Genomic DNA, 18675 nt, shown 5'->3' on the forward strand with positions numbered 1-18675 from the left:
TTTATCATGTAGCACTTAGTGAATATCTTAAACTGGTGACTAACTTTATCATGTAGCACCTAGTGAATATCTTAAAACTGGTGACTATCCCAACTTTATCATGTAGCACTTAGTGAATATCTTAAAACTGGTGACTAACTTTATCATGTAGCACTTAGTGAATATCTTAAAACTGGTGACTAACTTTATCATGTAGCACTCAGAGAATATCTTAAAACTGGTGACTAACTTTATCATGTAGCACTTAGTGAATATCTTAAACTGGTGACTAACTTTATCATGTAGCACCCAGTGAATATCTTAAAACTGGTGACAATCCCAACTTTATCATGTAGCACTTAGTGAATATCTTAAAACTGGTGACTACCCAACTTTATCATGTACATTGTAGCACTTAACGAATATCTTAAAACTGGTGACTACCCATCTTTATCATGTAGCACTTACGAATATCTTAAAACTGGTGACTACCCAACTTTATCATGTAGCACCTAGTGAATATCTTAAAACGGACCGGCCTTGGTGGCGTCGTGGTTAGGCCTTCGGCCTACAGCCTGGTAGGTACTGGGTTCGCATCCCAGTCGAGGCATGGGATTTTTAATCCAGATACCGACTCCTGTGGGAAGCGCAAATAAAACATCCCTTGCTGCTAATTGGAAAGAGTAGCCCATGTAGTGGCGACAGCTGGTTTCCTCTCAAAACCTGTGTGGTCCTTAACCATATGTCTGACGCCATATAACCCTAAATAAAATGTGTTGAGTGCGTCATTAAATAAAACATTTCTTTCTTTATCTTAAAACGGGTGACTAACTTTATCTTGTAGCACTTAGCGAATATCTTAAAACTGGGGACTAACTTTATCATGTAGCACCTAGTGAATATCTTAAAACTAGTTACTAACTTTATCATGTAGCATTTAGTTAATATCTTAAAACTGGTGACTAACTTTATCTTGGAGCACCTAGTGAATATCTTAAAACTGGTGACTAACTTGGTCAGGGATCGATCCCCATCGGTGGGCACATTGGGCTATTTCTCATTCCAGCCAGTGCGCCACGACTGGTATATCAAAGGCTGTGGTATGTACTACCCTGTCTGTGGGATGGTGCATATAAAAGATCCCTTGCTGCTAATCAAAAAGAGTAGCCCATGAAGTAGCGACAGCAGGTTTCCTCTCTCATTATCTGTGTGGTCCTTAACAATGTTTGACGCCATATAACCATAAATAAAATGTGTTAGAGTGCGTCGTTAAATAAAACATTTCTTTCTTTCTAATATGTCACTGTGGAAACTGACAAAATAATACCTGATATTCTACTCTAAACAAGAATGTATCTTTAACATCAGTTTGCCTGTTTTTCTTTTTTCACCAATTTCGATTTTAATGTGTTTCCTCTTGGGGGTGTCCAACCCCAGTACCCACAAATCATAAGATAATGGCTTAATCATCATGCCCCCAAAGAGGTGTCAGTCGTCACAGTAAATATCCATCTTTTGAATGAGTTTTATTTTGTGTTTCAGGTGACAGAGTCAACATCGAATGTCCGTGTTTCCATATGAAATGTTTGCCTTATGAACATGCTCAACAGAGAAGAGAAAGACTGCTGGAGTTGAAGAAAGAAGTTTGACATCGGTTGTAGTCTTCATGTCACTTATTGTCACTCGGGTGTGCAATAATCTTTTTCAGGCATTCCTCGATAAATTACATATTTCATTGCACAAACAGACCAGCTTGAATAGCAACCACATTGAATGTGACACATGACAGGGTTGTTTGTACAGATCACAGTTTGTATACCACACTACATGACATGGTTGTGAACACAGATCACAGCTTGTATACCACATTGTACATGACACGGTTGTGTGTACAGATCACAGCTTGTATACTACACTGTACATGACATGGTTGTGTGTACAGATCACAGCTTGTATACTACACTGTACATGACATGGTTGTGTGTACAGATCACAGCTTGTATACTACACTGTACATGACATGGTTGTGTGGACAGATCACAGTTGTGTGGACAGATCACAGCTTCTATACTACTCTGTACATGACATGGTTGTGTGTACAGATCACAGCTTGTATACTACACTGTACATGACATGGTTGTGTGTACAGATCACAGCTTGTATACTACACTGTACATGACATGGTTGTGTGTACAGATCACAGTTGTGTGTACAGATCACAGCTTGTATACCACACTGTACATGACATGGTTGTGTGTACAGATCACAGCTTGTATGTCACACTGTACAATAAATGGTTGTGTGTATAGATCACAGCTTGTATACTACACTGTACATGACATGGTTGTGTGTACAGATCACAGCTTGTATACCACACTGTACATGACATGGTTGTGTGTACAGATCACAGTTGTGTGTACAGATCACAGCTTGTATACCACACTGTACATGACATGGTTGTGTGTACAGATCACAGCTTGTATACCACACTGTACATGACATGGTTGTGTGTACAGATCACAGTTGTGTGTACAGATCACAGCATGTATACCACACTGTACATGACATGGTTGTGTGTACAGATCACAGTTGTGTGTACAGATCACAGCTTGTATGCCACACTGTACAATACATGGTTGTGTGTACAGATCACAGCTTGTATACCACACTGTACATGCCATGGTTGTGTGTACAGATCACAGTTGTGTGTACAGATCACAGCTTGTATACCACACTGTACATGACATGGTTGTGTGTACAGATCACAGTTGTGTGTACAGATCACAGCTTGTATACCACACTGTACATGACATGGTTGTGTGTACAGATCACAGTTGTGTGTACAGATCACAGCTTGTATACCACACTGTACATGACATGGCTGTGTGTACAGATCACAGTTGTGTATACAGATCACAGCTTGTATACTACAATGTACATGACATAGTTGTGTGTACAGATCACAGTTGTGTGTACAGATCACCGCTTGTATGCCACACTGTACAATACATGGTTGTGTGTACAGATCACAGCTTGTATACCACACTGTACATGACATGGTTGTGTGTACAGATCACAGCTTGTATGCCACACTGTACAATACATGGTTGTATGTACAGATCACAGCTTGTATGCCACACTGTACAATACATGGCTGTGTGTACAGATCACAGCTTGTATACCACACTGTACAATACATGGATGTGTGTACAGATCACAGTTGTGTGTACAGATCACAGCTTGTATACCACACTGTACGTGACATGGTTGTGTGTACAGATCACAGTTGTGTGTACAGATCACAGCTTGTATACCACACTGTACATGACATGGCTGTGTGTACAGATCACAGTTGTGTGTACAGATCACAGCTTGTATGCCACACTGTACAATACATGGTTGTGTGTACAGATCACTGCTTGTATGTCACACTGTACAATACATGGTTGTGTGTACAGATCACAGCTTGTATACCACACTGTACATGACATGGTTGTGTGTACAGATCACAGTTGTGTATACAGATCACAGCTTGTATACTACAATGTACATGACATGGTTGTGTGTACAGATCACAGTTGTGTGTACAGATCACAGCTTGTATGCCACACTGTACAATACATGGTTGTGTGTACAGATCACAGCTTGTATACCACACTGTACATGACATGGTTGTGTGTACAGATCACAGCTTGTATGCCACACTGTACAATACATGGTTGTATGTACACATCACAGCTTGTATGCCACACTGTACAATACATGGCTGTGTGTACAGATCACAGCTTGTATACCACACTGTACAATACATGGATGTGTGTACAGATCACAGTTGTGTGTACAGATCACAGCTTGTATACCACACTGTACGTGACATGGTTGTGTGTAAAGATCACAGTTGTGTGTACAGATCACAGCTTGTATACCACACTGTACATGACATGGCTGTGTGTACAGATCACAGTTGTGTGTACAGATCACAGCTTGTATGCCACACTGTACAATACATGGATGTGTGTACAGATCACAGCTTGTATGCCACACTGTACAATACATGGCTGTGTGTACAGATCACAGCTTGTATGCCACACTGTACAATACATGGCTGTGTGTACAGATCACAGCTTGTATACCACACTGTACAATACATGGATGTGTGTACAGATCACAGTTGTGTGTACAGATCACAGCTTGTATACCACACTGTACGTGACATGGTTGTGTGTAAAGATCACAGTTGTGTGTACAGATCACAGCTTGTATACCACACTGTACATGACATGGCTGTGTGTACAGATCACAGTTGTGTGTACAGATCACAGCTTGTATGCCACACTGTACAATACATGGATGTGTGTACAGATCACAGCTTGTATGCCACACTGTACAATACATGGCTGTGTGTACAGATCACAGCTTGTATGCCACACTGTACAATACATGGCTGTGTGTACAGATCACAGCTTGTATGTCACACTGTACAATACATGGTTGTGTGTATAGATCACAGCTTGTATACTACACTGTACATGACATGGTTGTGTATACAGATCACATCTTGTATACCACACTACATGACATGGTTGTGTGTACAGATCACAGTTGTGTGTACAGATCACAGCTTGTATACCACACTGTACATGACATGGTTGTGTGTACAGATCACAGTTGTGTGTACAGATCACAGCTTGTATACCACACTGTACATGACATGGTTGTGTGTACAGATCACAGTTGTGTGTACAGATCACAGCATGTATACTACAATGTACATGACATGGTTGTGTGTACAGATCACAGCTTGTATGCCACACTGTACAATACATGGTTGTGTGTACAGATCACAGCTTGTATACCACACTGTACATGACATGGTTGTGTGTACAGATCACAGTTGTGTGTACAGATCACAGCTTGTATACCACACTGTACATGACATGGTTGTGTGTACAGATCACAGTTGTGTATACAGATCACAGCTTGTATACTACAATGTACATGACATGGTTGTGTGTACAGATCACAGTTGTGTGTACAGATCACAGCTTGTATGCCACACTGTACAATACATGGTTGTGTGTACAGATCACAGCTTGTATGCCACACTGTACAATACATGGTTGTGTGTACAGATCACAACTTGTATACCACACTGTACATGACATGGTTGTGTGTACAGATCACAGCTTGTATGCCACACTGTACAATACATGGTTGTATGTACAGATCACAGCTTGTATGCCACACTGTACAATACATGGCTGTGTGTACAGATCACAGCTTGTATACCACACTGTACAATACATGGATGTGTGTACAGATCACAGTTGTGTGTACAGATCACAGCTTGTATACCACACTGTACGTGACATGGTTGTGTGTACAGATCACAGTTGTGTGTACAGATCACAGCTTGTATACCACACTGTACATGACATGGCTGTGTGTACAGATCACAGTTGTGTGTACAGATCACAGCTTGTATGCCACACTGTACAATACATGGTTGTGTGTACAGATCACTGCTTGTATATCACACTGTACAATACATGGTTGTGTGTACAGATCACATCTTGTATGCCACACTGTACAATACATGGATGTGTGTACAGATCACAGCTTGTATACCACACTGTACATGACATGGTTGTGTGTACAGATCACAGTTGTGTATACAGATCACAGCTTGTATACTACAATGTACATGACATGGTTGTGTGTACAGATCACAGTTGTGTGTACAGATCACAGCTTGTATGCCACACTGTACAATACATGGTTGTGTGTACAGATCACAGCTTGTATGCCACACTGTACATGACATGGTTGTGTGTACAGATCACAGCTTGTATGCCACACTGTACAATACATGGCTGTGTGTACAGATCACAGCTTGTATGCCACACTGTACAATACATGGCTGTGTGTACAGACCACAGCTTGTATGCCACACTGTACAATACATGGCTGTGTGTACAGACCACAGCTTGTATGCCACACTGTACAATACATGGCTGTGTGTACAGACCACAGCTTGTATGCCACACTGTACAATACATGGTTGTGTGTACAGATCACAGCTAGTTGTGGTTCAAAACATTTTTGACAGCTATTCTTATTCATTAAAAAATATATTTATAATAATATGGATAATAAAGAAATCATTACACTCATGTGTGTGTTATATTGATTTTACAAAACTCTGTCAGGATTTATGTTTTAACCTTGCTCTCGCTCAGGCAGTACAAGAATCCTGACACTCGTTTCGTATAACAATCTATCTACTCCATTGTAAATATCTTCCGAGTAAAGTAAGATGAAAAGTAATAAAGTGGGAAAAAAGTGCTGTTTATTTAAAACTTCAGGAATAATATGTTATAGTGGTCTAATTTGAGACCTAGTAATTATTTGTTCAGTGAATGGTACTGAACCATATTATTGTGGTGATGGTGTGGACTGGTGTACGATCTTATCTTAAAGACTCCACATGAAGTGTTTGTGTTCTCCATTTCATACATTATTTTTGAATAAATGGAATATTTTGATATAGCAAAGTTTTATTTATTGCAAATATGTCATTATTTAATATTAAACCATATATGATTTATATAAAGTCGAAGTTCAGTCATAACATTTTATGATTATTTGTTTTGTCGAAGTGGTTCAGAAAAATATTGAGCAAACTGTAATTGTAAGGGTAATATCTTGGCAAACTATAATTATAAATTATTGTTTATCTCAGTGTGGAATTTTGAATGTTAGTAATAATATAAGTCATCTTTTGTATAAGATAGTGATACGCAATATTGTGATAAGTGGAGCAGGTTTTATTGATAACAATACATATGTACACTATTTTTGTTGAGAATTGTTTGTTTGATGTACAGTCTGTGCAGGAATATCTCTCCAAATGTTATATTTGTATTTGTACGACATAAAACAATAAAATCAGTCTGATTCAACTGTATGGTCTCTCTTTTAATTTAACAGAAACGTGGCCTGTATTTGTGTTTCCAAGGTTACCTTGACCACTAGCTATCAATATCAGGTAAAACAAACATGATATACTTTTCATTCCACTTCAAAATAAGAAAACTGTTATATGTCTTGTTTTCAAAGATAAAAACTCTGTCTAAAAAGGGAACGTAAAATATTGCTAGCTTGCTTTTGGTTTTAACTGGAAAACACGGGCAGTCCCATACCGTTAGAAACAGGGGGAGTGGGGTGCCCACCGCTATTACCATACTTTTTGTTTGTCTGCACCGCGTCCCCTTGTTAATGTTGTTTAAGCATGTACCCTGACTAATGTATATAGAAATAATGTTCAATGAGTAGGCGTGTGAACATTAATTACAGCAGGGTGTTTTGGGTCTAGACTGGCGAGCGACGTTTATACGGGGTGTGTGTCGGGGGTGATTCATGCTCCCAAGAAAACAATTGTTTGACCCTGCTCACGCATCTAATAAGTGCTAACCTAGTGTGCAGACTTATCTGCTGAGTCCTCGCCTCTGCAAAATTTTATTTTAATAGCAATAATGGGGTATGGGTGAAACATATCGTCGATTTGTAACCACTTTACCTCATTGAAGACCATCAATGTCTAAGCTTATTAGTTTATATCGCACACTATTTGCTTACAATTAATATTTATATCCGCGCCGTTGATTAGAAAAAAGGTACTTCAGGTGATTGATAAATAACTGTACTTGCGAAATTGATAAATAACTACTTCACGTGATTGATAAATATCGGCACTGCACGTGATCAAAAATAACTACTCGCGTGATTGATTAAATAACTACTCGCATGTTTGATAAATAACGGTACTGCACGCGATTGATAAATAACGGTACTGCACGTGATTAATAAATGACGGTACTGTGCGTGATTGATAAATAACGGTACTGCACGTGATTGATAAATAGGCATAACCGTACTGCATGTGATTGATAAATAACTACTGCACGTGATTAATAAATAATGGTACTGCACGAGGTTGATAAATAACGGTACTGCACGTGATTGCTAAATAATGGTACTGCACTTGATCGATACATAACTACTTCGCGTGATTGATATACAACGCTACTTCACATGGTTGGTAAATAACTGTACTGCACGTGATTAATAAATAACGGTACTGCACGTGACTAATAACTAACGGTATTTCATTTGATTAATAAATAACTGTCACTTGATTAATAAATAACTGTACTTCACGTGATTGATAAATAACGGAAATGCACGTGATTGATAAATAACGGTACTGTACGTGATTGATAACTAACGGTACTTCACTTGATTAATAAATAACGGTGCTTCATATGTTTCATAAATAAACAGCACTGTGCGTGGCTGATTAATTACAGTACTTCACGTGATCGGTTAATAATGGTACTTCACGTGATTGATAAATAACGCTACTTCATATGATCGACAAATAACAGTACTGCACGTGTCGATAATTGTACTCGCGTGATTATTAATTGACAAATGACGGTATTCTCGTGATTGATAACGGTACTGAACGAGATTGACAAATGACGGTACTGCACGTGATTGATAAATGATGGTACTGCACGTGATTGATAAATGACGGTACTTCAAATGATTGATAAATAAAGGTACTCGCTTGATTGATAAATAGCTGTACTCGCGTGATTGATAAATAACTGTACTCCTGTCACGGGGATCCTATAATACCCATAACTGAATAAAACACGATTATCCAAATATTTCTCCTAACTGTATATCTATTAGATTTCTCTGTATCGGGCAGTCCAATACCCAAGTGGCTCGGCTCTAGGTATAATCAGAGATACGATCTTATATAAATATGTATAAAATTATTTTAATAAAGGAATTACAACTCTATTCCTAACTGGTTAATTTTTAATTAACCCTTAACTACTCATTCAGTAACCTTGTAATACAGAATTAATACTGGTACATATCAAAATAAAGACAATAACCTACAGTGTACCTAGGTCCTCTAGGATGACTGGTTAAGCTTTAATAATTTTAGAACAGTGAAGCCTACAATTTACTTCGTCAGATTATCGGAAACACTGTCTAAATAATATTGGTATAATACAGTATTAAAATATTTAAAGTCACATCAATGACATCAAGGTTATACAACAGAGCAGAAAAATATATTTACCACGTCCGGACTGAACTTATATAGATCGTTCAGTGGACGACGTTCGTTCCCCAGCAGCCTTCCAATGTTTCTCCTTGATATATCTAAAACCCTAGCTATTTATTATAAAATCCCAGAGTGGTCCGGAGACGGTACGCGGGACCGAATCTTATCATGTGAAATTCCACCACTCCCAGAGTCTATATATTTTCTTAGATGACCAGACATACTGTCGCCAGTTCGCCAGAAATACCCCGGTCATAAACCGTTCTACCGGAGTTATTACATAACTACTGGCCACATGGCCTCCGCACTTGGTCTAAGTGCATATTGGGATGCACGGTCGCGCTGAGGTATTACGTAACCGAGCTGCACACGGCCCTCTAAAACAATTAACATCGCCACAGGCAAAAAGATAAGAGCATGTTCCGTCACACACCCCCACCTCAAAAAGGATATTTCCTCTACTCTAGGATTAGGGAAATATACTACATTTAAACAAAACAAGAGTGCGTTAACCGACGCATCCGGGCATTTATAACACATAGTAATAAGGTGACTACCAGTAATCACACTGAGTCTCTGAGTCCCTGGTATACAATAAAATATATAAAAACAAAAACAGAAATCAAGAACGTCGACACATTATCACAACGTTCAACTTCGGGACAGGGCATCAGCGATTACATTGGATGTGCCCTTGATATGTTCAATGGTAATTGGGAATTCCTGCAGAAGAAGACTCCATCTCAAAACTCTCTGGTTGGTGGCTTTCATTCTGTGAATGAAAGTAAGCGGATTATGATCAGTAAAGACCACCACTTGATGCAATGCCGATTTCACGTAGATCTGAAAATGCTTCAGAGCTTGTACCATGGCCAAAGCTTCCTTCTCTATAGTGGAATAGTTCACCTGGTGTTTGTCAAACTTTTTGGAGAAGAAACTTACAGGATGGTCCAGTCCATTTTCGTCTTCTTGGAACAGCACAGCTCCAGCTCACACGTCACTGGCATCCACAGCCAGCTTGAAAGGCATTCGGTAGTCTGGTGCTGCCATCACGGGAGACGAGGAGGGCATCTGCTTAAGACGGTGGAATGACTTGCATTCACCTGACCACTGGATCTTCGTTCCCTTCTTTTTCAGTGTCGCACGTTTTCCAGGTTTTCTCCGATAGGCATGCTGTCGAATCGGTGTAGCGTTGGGTTCCAAGCGCACATCCTGGATTAAGGTGTTGGTAACCGTTGGAAAGTCCTGACAAATGGAAACATTGTCTTGTATCAATGTTGTCAACTTTGCTCGCTGGGGGCTCAAGTCTGCTAGAATCTGGCTGTTGGTTAATTTGGTCTCCACAGTCTTTGACGTCATCACAGGAATTTGAGTGACTCTCAATCTGGACAGGTAACACTGGAACTATCGGCAGTCTGTCAAAATAACCTTTTAGCAAATTGATGTGACAATACCTACTTTTCCTAACCCTATCAGGAGTGTTTATCACATACCCTGTCTCATTAACCCGTTTGTTCACAACATAGGGCCCGAAATACCTGTTCTGCACAGAACCCCGTTTAATGGGAAGGTACAGCAGCACCGTATCCCCTGGTTTAAATTCCCGACTCCTAGCCTTCCTATCAAACACTGATTTTATTTTGCTCTGAGCATAGCTCAGATGCTTCCTAGCTAGTTCGGTCGCCGGCCACCTCCTATCTCTAACTCTCTTATTCATTAATACTCCCTTGTCCATATAATAACCTGACATCTGATCCTCCATCTCACCCTCTGTTAACAATGTAGTGCGAGCTGCCAACAAATTTGGATCAGCCCCCTGCTCTAGGATTAACTCTTGTCTATTACAAGGTAAGTCCCCTCTATCAAACACAACTGGTTCATTTACCCTCTGCGGGAGGTCAACAGGTTCCACCACATTTATTTCCTCAGTTGACTTATCTACCATTTTACTGATAACCTCATCCACTCCAATTTCATGGCTCACACACGTATCAGACAAATCACAATTTTCCTCTGGGTCTCGTGCTACCCTTCCGGCCATAGCCCTAGTCATTACACACGCAGGATATCTAATCTCATCAACCTCACACTCTTCTATTGGTAAAGGGCTGTCTTCAATTAACAATTTGTCACCTTGCGGCTAGCAACACTGACTAGTCAAATCGTTACCCAACAAAACTCCTATGTTTTCAACAGGCAAGTCCTTCACAACACCCATAACGACTGGTCCCGTCACAAACTTCGAACACAAGAAAACGTTATCTAACCGGACAACCATTTTTTCTCCAGTAACCGAGGTTAAGGCCAAACTACGTCCTGTATCTGAATTTTCAATACCAGCTAAACAATTTGACGTTATGAGAGACTGGCTACACCCTGTATCCCGATAGATTGATATTGCCTTTGGACTCAACTCTTGTTTCACATCACAAACCATACCAGTGGACACATACGGGTTTACTTTCTCTGCCATGGGACTAACCAATAACTCTCTCGCTAACGGAGCTGACCTCACTAACCCGACCACTTGCGCATTATCGCGTTTCCTTTTAAAACAGTGCCCGACAAGATGGTTATCCTTTTTACAGTAACTGCAATGTGGACGAAAAGTTCTTGCATTGGCTGATAATGCAGGTTTATCCTTACTTTGCCCACCAGGTGCATTCCTTGCCTGACTAGCTGACCAACTAGATGACTCTCCCCGATAGTTACTTTCCTGGGAAAAACCTGGCTGAAATTTCCTCTTATCACCCTGTTGTATAGAGCTACCCTGTGCTGCCTGAGCTTTGTGTATTAACACTAAGCCTGCCTCCTCTATTTTTTTGATATCACGATCCTCTAAATGAATACGTAAGCTAACCGGTAATCCATTTTTAATGTCCTGTAAGATCAACAATTCCCGTAACTCGGTATATGACCCTACCTGATGAGAAACCACCCATTTATCAAACATCCCTGCTTTCTTAGCCACAAACTCACTATAAGACTGACCCTGCGTTTTGTTCAACTCGCTATACCGTAAACGATAATCCTCAGGTCGTAACTCATAAGCCCTCAACACTGCAGACTTAACTAGGTCGTACTGACTTGCTCGCTCATCACTCATTGAATTATAAGCTACGCTAGCCTTCCCTTTAAACTTAGACACGGCTAACAATGTCCACTTAGACTGCGGCCAATTTAGCTGCTTAGCGGCCCGTTCAAAAAGTTGGAAGAACATACCTACCTCCTGGTCGTCAAATACAGGCACTGATCTATAAGCCTCCGACATGTTAAACCCATTTCCTGCCTCCCGTCTAACTTCTTCAGTATTCAACTTTAATTCATGTTCCACTTTTAATTTTGCTAACTGGAATTCTCTATCCCTATCTCTCTCTTCTTTCTCTCTCTTCTTTTTCTCTATCCCTCTCTTCTTTTTCTCTATCCCTCTCTCTCTCTCTCTCTCTCTCTCTCTCTCTCTCTCTCTCTCTCTCTCTCTCTCTCTATCCCTTTCTTCTCTTTCTCTCTCTCTCTATCTAATGCACGTTCTTCTCTTTCGTACTCAAGCTTTTTAAAAGCTAACTGTTGTTCCATACTCAAGTCATTTATCTCTATCTCTGGAACAATCTCACTTTCTTCCATAACAGGACTATCACCAAAAACTTCCTGGATAATAATTGTCCTTATATCTCCTAATGTTTTAGCTGATGTTAAATCAATTTCCCACTCACTCGCGATTTCAACTAACTCGGCCTTACGCGCTCGCTTTATCTCCACTACACTGAGCGTATCCAGCAAATTCTTATCCATGTTTAGATATGACGCACTTATTATTAATTAATTTTCTAGTGAACAACGTTGCTACTTCTAGTTAATTTGTAAAAATTATTTATAAAGCCCCCATTTACAAACAATACTTTTTAAATATGCATGTCCCGTTTCAGATCCGGGACGAGCGCCCCAATTTTTACTCCTGTCACGGGGATCCTATAATACCCGTAACTGAATAAAACACGATTCTCTCTGTATCGGGCAGTCCAATACCCGAGTGGCTCGGCTCTAGGTATAATCAGAGATACGATCTTATATAAATATGTATAATATAGCACGTTAGTTCACTAGAAAACACAACAAAACACAATACACTTTGGAATCTGTATTAACACTACGCTGACAAATGTACTTGCCGCAGTAGTTAATTAACAACAACAAATATAACAACCCAGAACTAATCACTTAATTAGTTAATCACTAGGTGTCTAGTTTACACAATATTCTAATCACTTCACCGTGATACAACACACACACGTGTGATAATTGAGAAACGCTGCCAGGGGAACTTAATTAATAAAGGAATTACAACTCTATTCCTAACTGGTTAATTTTTAATTAACCCTTAACTACTCATTCAGTAACCTTGTAATACAGAATTAATACTGGTACATATCAAAATAAAGACAATAACCTACAGTGTACCTAGGTCCTCTAGGATGACTGGTTAAGCTTTAATAATTTTAGAACAGTGAAGCCTACAATTTACTTCGTCAGATTATCGGAAACACTGTCTAAATAATATTGGTATAATACAGTATTAAAATATTTAAAGTCACATCAATGACATCAAGGTTATACAACAGAGCAGAAAAATATATTTACCACGTCCGGACTGAACTTATATAGATCGTTCAGTGGACGACGTTCGTTCCCCAGCAGCCTTCCAATGTTTCTCCTTGATATATCTAAAACCCTAGCTATTTATTATAAAATCCCAGACTGGTCCGGAGACGGTACGCGGGACCGAATCTTATCATGTGAATTTCCACCACTCCCAGAGTCGATATATTTTCTTAGATGACCAGACATACTGTCGCCAGTTCGCCAGAAATACCCCGGTCATAAACTGTTCTACCGGAGTTATTACGTAACTACTGGCCACATGGCCTCCGCACCTGGTCTAAGTGTGTATTAGGGGGTACGGTCGCGCGGAGGTATTACGTAACCAAGTGCCCACCTGGTCTAAGTGCATATTGGGATGCACGGTCGCGCGGAGGTATTACGTAACCGAGCTGCACACGGCCCTCTAAAACAATTAACATCGCCACAGGCGAAAAGATAAGAGCATGTACCGTCACAACTCGCGTGATTGATAAATAACGGTACTGCACGTAATGGATAAATAATTCTTCTTCGCGTGATTAATAAATAACAGTACTTCAAATGATTGATAAATAACGGTACTTCACGTGATTCATAAATAACGGTACTGCACGTGATTGATAAATAACTACTTCGCGTGATTGATAAATAGCTGTACTTCACGTGATTGATAAATAACGGAACTGCGCGTGATCGGTTAATAATGGTACTGCACGTGATTGATAAATAACGGTACTGTACATGATAGGTAAATAACGGCATTGTACATGATAGGTAAATAACGGCACTGCGCGTGATTGGTTAATAATTGTATTGTACATGATAGGTAAATAACGGTACTGCACGTGATCGATAAATAACGGTACTGCGCGTGAATGGTTAATAACGGTATTGTACATGATCGGTAAATAACGGTACTGCACGTGATCGATAAATAACGGTACTTCTTACGATTAATAAAAACGGTACTTCATATGATTGATAAATAACGGTACTGCATCTGACTGATAAATAACGGTACTGCACGTGATCGATAAATAACTCTTCTTCGCGTGATTAATAAATAACAGTACTTCAAATGATTGATAAATAACGGTACTTCACGTGATTCATGAATAACGGTACTGCACGTGGTTGATAAATAACGATACGGCACGTGCTCGATACAATAACGGTACTGCATGTGAATGATAAATAACGGTACTGCACGTGATCGATATATAACTCGTAGAGTACGCGAGATTGATAGTATTGATGTTGATAATAGACTGTGATTGATACATAACGGCGGCATCTAACATCTGTTGAACGCGCGCGATTCACGACGTTTGAGCGGAGCGCGCAGTAGAAGTGACGTAGTGTAACTCGACCCTGTTGCGTGGCTGCGCGCCCAATAAGTACTGTCAGTTCTGTACCGTCCAGAAACACTGGTCTGGGGCGCCACCTGCCGTCAGTGCCACTTATACACGTTTTAGTGCTACATGTTGCTGGATGCTACGTTCCTAATTGATTCTTGTAAAAGATTCCAACATCTCTTTGAAATGGAGCCTTAAGATGTAGTTAGGAAGCCTCGCGAGTCGCCACACAACCAGAGCTGTAATAACGTGTGTTTGTTGGTGTCACGAGCTGTTTACTCCGCTAGGAGACGGTAAGTACTCTAACTTACTAACACGCAGCATCGTGCATCTGTCTTCAAACTCGTTACTGAATTGGACAAATTCAAAAATAATTGATTTTAAAGGCGCAGACCCTTATTTCAGCCCTTAAAAATGGACACTAAGTTTAGTTAATCTACAAACCTGCAACACACATTTGGATAAGGTTATAAGAGAGAGAGAGAGAGAGAGAGAGAGAGAGAGAGAGAGAGAGAGAGAGAGAGAGAGAGAGAGAGAGAGAGAGAGAGAGAGAGAGAGAGAGAGAGAGGGGGGGGGGGCTAAAGTATGTGATGTGTCAATCTAATTAAAATTAGCTCCACTATTACATGTGGATCTAACAGCAGTCCGTTGGAGCTCATGTCCAGTTGACCTTTCATTCGACCAATCAAAACGTTACTTGCAAAATCATGCCAGATTAGATTAGATATGTTTTAAACGTGCTCACATACCTCTATGGTTTCGACCACGCCTATCCCCAGTCCGGCCTCCGATATAATCGGTGGTCTGACTCGGGGCAGGAAAAACCTAACTATAATAAAATTTTGAAATTTTAAACTGGAGGTCAAAAAGAGTAAATATATTATGTCGACATTAATAATTTTGAATGCGTTCTCAAAAGAAATACAGAAATCCCTACTCTACACCTATATAATTATTTAAAATTAACGCAAATTTAGATGGGGAAGTCTAAAAATTTTTTACAAAAATAATAATTTATTTAAAAAAAAAAAAAAAAAAAAAAAAAATATTTAGTCCCCAGAGGCAAGGGAAAGGGTAGGGGGGTAAGCCCGGCCCACAGAAAAGTTATATTAAATTTAATATTTATTTAAAAAGATTACCAGTCGTATTTCGGGCCTTGGTGTGACCAGGAGGAAGGGGGGCAGGGGGCGAGAAGGGGGGCCGGAACTTTCGCAGAAACCTACGGCCAAACCGCCTACGCCCTATGGCCCCAAAAAACCTAACCACCGGCACCACAACCACCCCCCCCCCCCCCCCCCCCCCCCCCCCCCCCCCCCCCCCCCCCCCCCCCCCCCCCCCCCCCCCCCCCCCACCGTGTCCAACCGCAGCTCGATCCAGTCATGGCAATCATTTGTAGAAGGTCACTAGTAGAGTGACCTAAAGCTTTAGTAGAAGGTCACTAGGAGAGTGTCCCAACCCAGTTACCTGCCCTGTTGAATTATATAATTGTTTAATTAAAAATTTAAAACATAGTTAAAATAATGATAAAAAATATATAACAGATTAAATGAGCGAACATGCCAGTAACCTACATTATATTTTATTTTATTTTATTTTTAAAATAGATATTAAACAAATTTAAAAAGACGAAGTATGTATAAGGTGCAGTTTCCGGAACGGGGAGGGAATTACTGCCAGATAGCCTCCCCCCATAATCCGAGCAACAATCACACATTCAATCATACAACATATATACATTACACAACAAAACAAGACAACAAAAATTAAAAGTAATCGGCTAAAGATAAAACCCCGCCCGTCCCCCCCCCCCGACAAAACGGGGGGGGGGGGGCAAGGCGGAGAAACCCCAACCAATCTAATACATTACACAACAAAACAAAACAACAAAAATTAAAAGTAATTGGCTAAAAATAAAACCCCGCCCGGCCCCCCAAATCAAACGGGGGGCAAGGCGGAGAAACCCCAACCAATTTAAATATAATTTATAAATCAAACAAAGTAATATACAGTTAAAATTTATTATATATTAAAAACTACAATAAACAAGTAGCCAAAAAGATTAGCCTATAGATACCCAGTGTTATCCCAAGTATAACCCTAGAATTGTACAACAACAAGTTGAGAATTACCCCTAGCTTAAGAGTTTAAAAATAGCATATAAACAAAGCAGCGACATGCACAGAGCCAGTGATTTGAAAAGAATTTGAAAACATTCGGATTTATGCCGAGGGTATACGAAATGATTCGGCTGAATTACGAATTATGCCGGAAACTAATTTCAATATAACATTTTATATAAAATTCGTTTCAAGACAACAACAAAAAAAACCGTGATGGTATAGCCATAAAATCTGTTTATACTAGTATACAATACAGAGTTTATTACTGCACTTTCCCCCCTGTTTTTTCAATGTTGAAATAGACCAACAAGTTGGCCTATTGCATAAATAGTCTCGACCGATATTTTTAGAATTTGTATGCTTCCGAATAACGTTATAAAAGGCGAAGTGTAATTAGTCGATATTTAAATTGTTATGTATAGATGAAATGTCACCTGGACATGGGAGTCCACGCAATGCTGTTAGATCTACTGGCGAGACCAGTAGAGATAATTTTAATCAGATTGGTGATGTGTAAACGAAAATACCGTTTGAAAATAACTAGAGCTTGTCTTGATAAGCATTACTTCTCAGTCTCGGACGAACGTGCAGTTTTAGAATGATTGAAAATGCATTTTGGGGTATTGCACAAACCTGGATGACCAGAACCACTTCAGGTGTATAAATATCAAAAACGGCTTTAAAATTGAAAATACGTCGTTGTGTTTAAAAACTAGGGTCTGTCACTTTTATGAACAAAACCCAGTTTCTTCTCATAGACAGCGAAAGATGCCAGCAACTTATGAGGTGCAATGGGTAATTATCTGCATGGTTGGAAGGGGAGTATCCACCTGCCTCTATCCACTACCCCCCGCCCCCCAAACACACCTATCTGCTCCCGACGTCTATGTTTCTATCATCGAAATAGCCTAAATTGTAATACATGTATATAAATAGTCTTTGTTTTCATTTCAAATCTTAGCCTTTCGTTTCAGCTGTACAAAACATATTATTTTTTAGTCGAGAAGATGTGTTTATTGTAAGTAGACCAAGATTCCGCAGATACGTTTCTGTCTGCTACAGATTCCACATCACGTGTACGAAGATGCACGCGTGGAATGAACTCGACCTATTTACGTATTGGTAGAAAGTGATTTCCGCAGACGACACATTACAGACGTGTGTAGCAATACGTATACGGACTGCGGATATGTGAAAGCTGTTATCTCGCTTGAACAGACTAGGATAATTATAGTCATTGTGGTAATGTGATGACCTTATTTTATGACATTTTAGGTGAAGACAAACGAGTACATTGATATAGTTTATTAACCTTGCATTCTGTTTGAACAAACTTGAATGTAAAACAAAAAGGTAGAATACAAAGTTAATAAATATCTTGGACAAGGCCATCTATTTCACACCAATATGTAATCATTAAGCAGCATGTCTAATCTTA

At 39.7% G+C, this 18675-nt stretch overlaps 3 protein-coding genes across 6 annotated transcripts in view; all 3 read left to right on the forward strand.

The window, feature by feature from the left end:
* Positions 1 to 6941, forward strand: part of LOC121371852 (F-box only protein 3-like) — a 41021-nt gene extending 34080 nt beyond the window's left edge. For both annotated transcript variants that reach the window (XM_041498058.1, XM_041498059.1), the window contains one exon: positions 1522 to 6941. In XM_041498058.1, the coding sequence (XP_041353992.1) occupies positions 1522 to 1628 (107 nt within the window). In that variant the 3' untranslated portion in view covers positions 1629 to 6941. The remainder of the gene's footprint in view (positions 1 to 1521) is intronic.
* Positions 2224 to 6941, forward strand: LOC121371851. Of its 3 annotated transcripts, none has more exons than XM_041498055.1 (3): positions 2243 to 3642; positions 4620 to 5048; positions 5237 to 6941. In XM_041498055.1, the coding sequence occupies exons 1-3, from the start codon at positions 2593 to 2595 to the stop codon at positions 5798 to 5800; spliced, it is 2043 nt and encodes a 680-aa protein (XP_041353989.1). In that variant the 5' UTR covers positions 2243 to 2592; the 3' UTR covers positions 5801 to 6941. The 3 variants fall into 3 exon arrangements, with proteins under 3 accessions (XP_041353991.1, XP_041353989.1, XP_041353990.1); XM_041498056.1 differs by having other exon boundaries at positions 2593 to 3642; positions 4620 to 5095; positions 5755 to 6941; XM_041498057.1 differs by having other exon boundaries at positions 2224 to 4675; positions 5608 to 6941.
* Positions 6942 to 15174: 8233 nt separating this feature from the next.
* LOC121371854 overlaps positions 15175 to 18675 on the forward strand; it is a 53470-nt gene continuing 49969 nt past the window's right edge. The window contains exon 1 of the mRNA XM_041498061.1: positions 15175 to 15410. The gene's annotated coding sequence lies outside the window, so the exon portion shown is untranslated. The remainder of the gene's footprint in view (positions 15411 to 18675) is intronic.

This window comes from Gigantopelta aegis, chromosome 4 (genome assembly GCF_016097555.1).
Source record: "Gigantopelta aegis isolate Gae_Host chromosome 4, Gae_host_genome, whole genome shotgun sequence".
In the NCBI taxonomy this organism is placed as follows: Eukaryota; Metazoa; Mollusca; class Gastropoda; order Neomphalida; family Peltospiridae; genus Gigantopelta; species Gigantopelta aegis.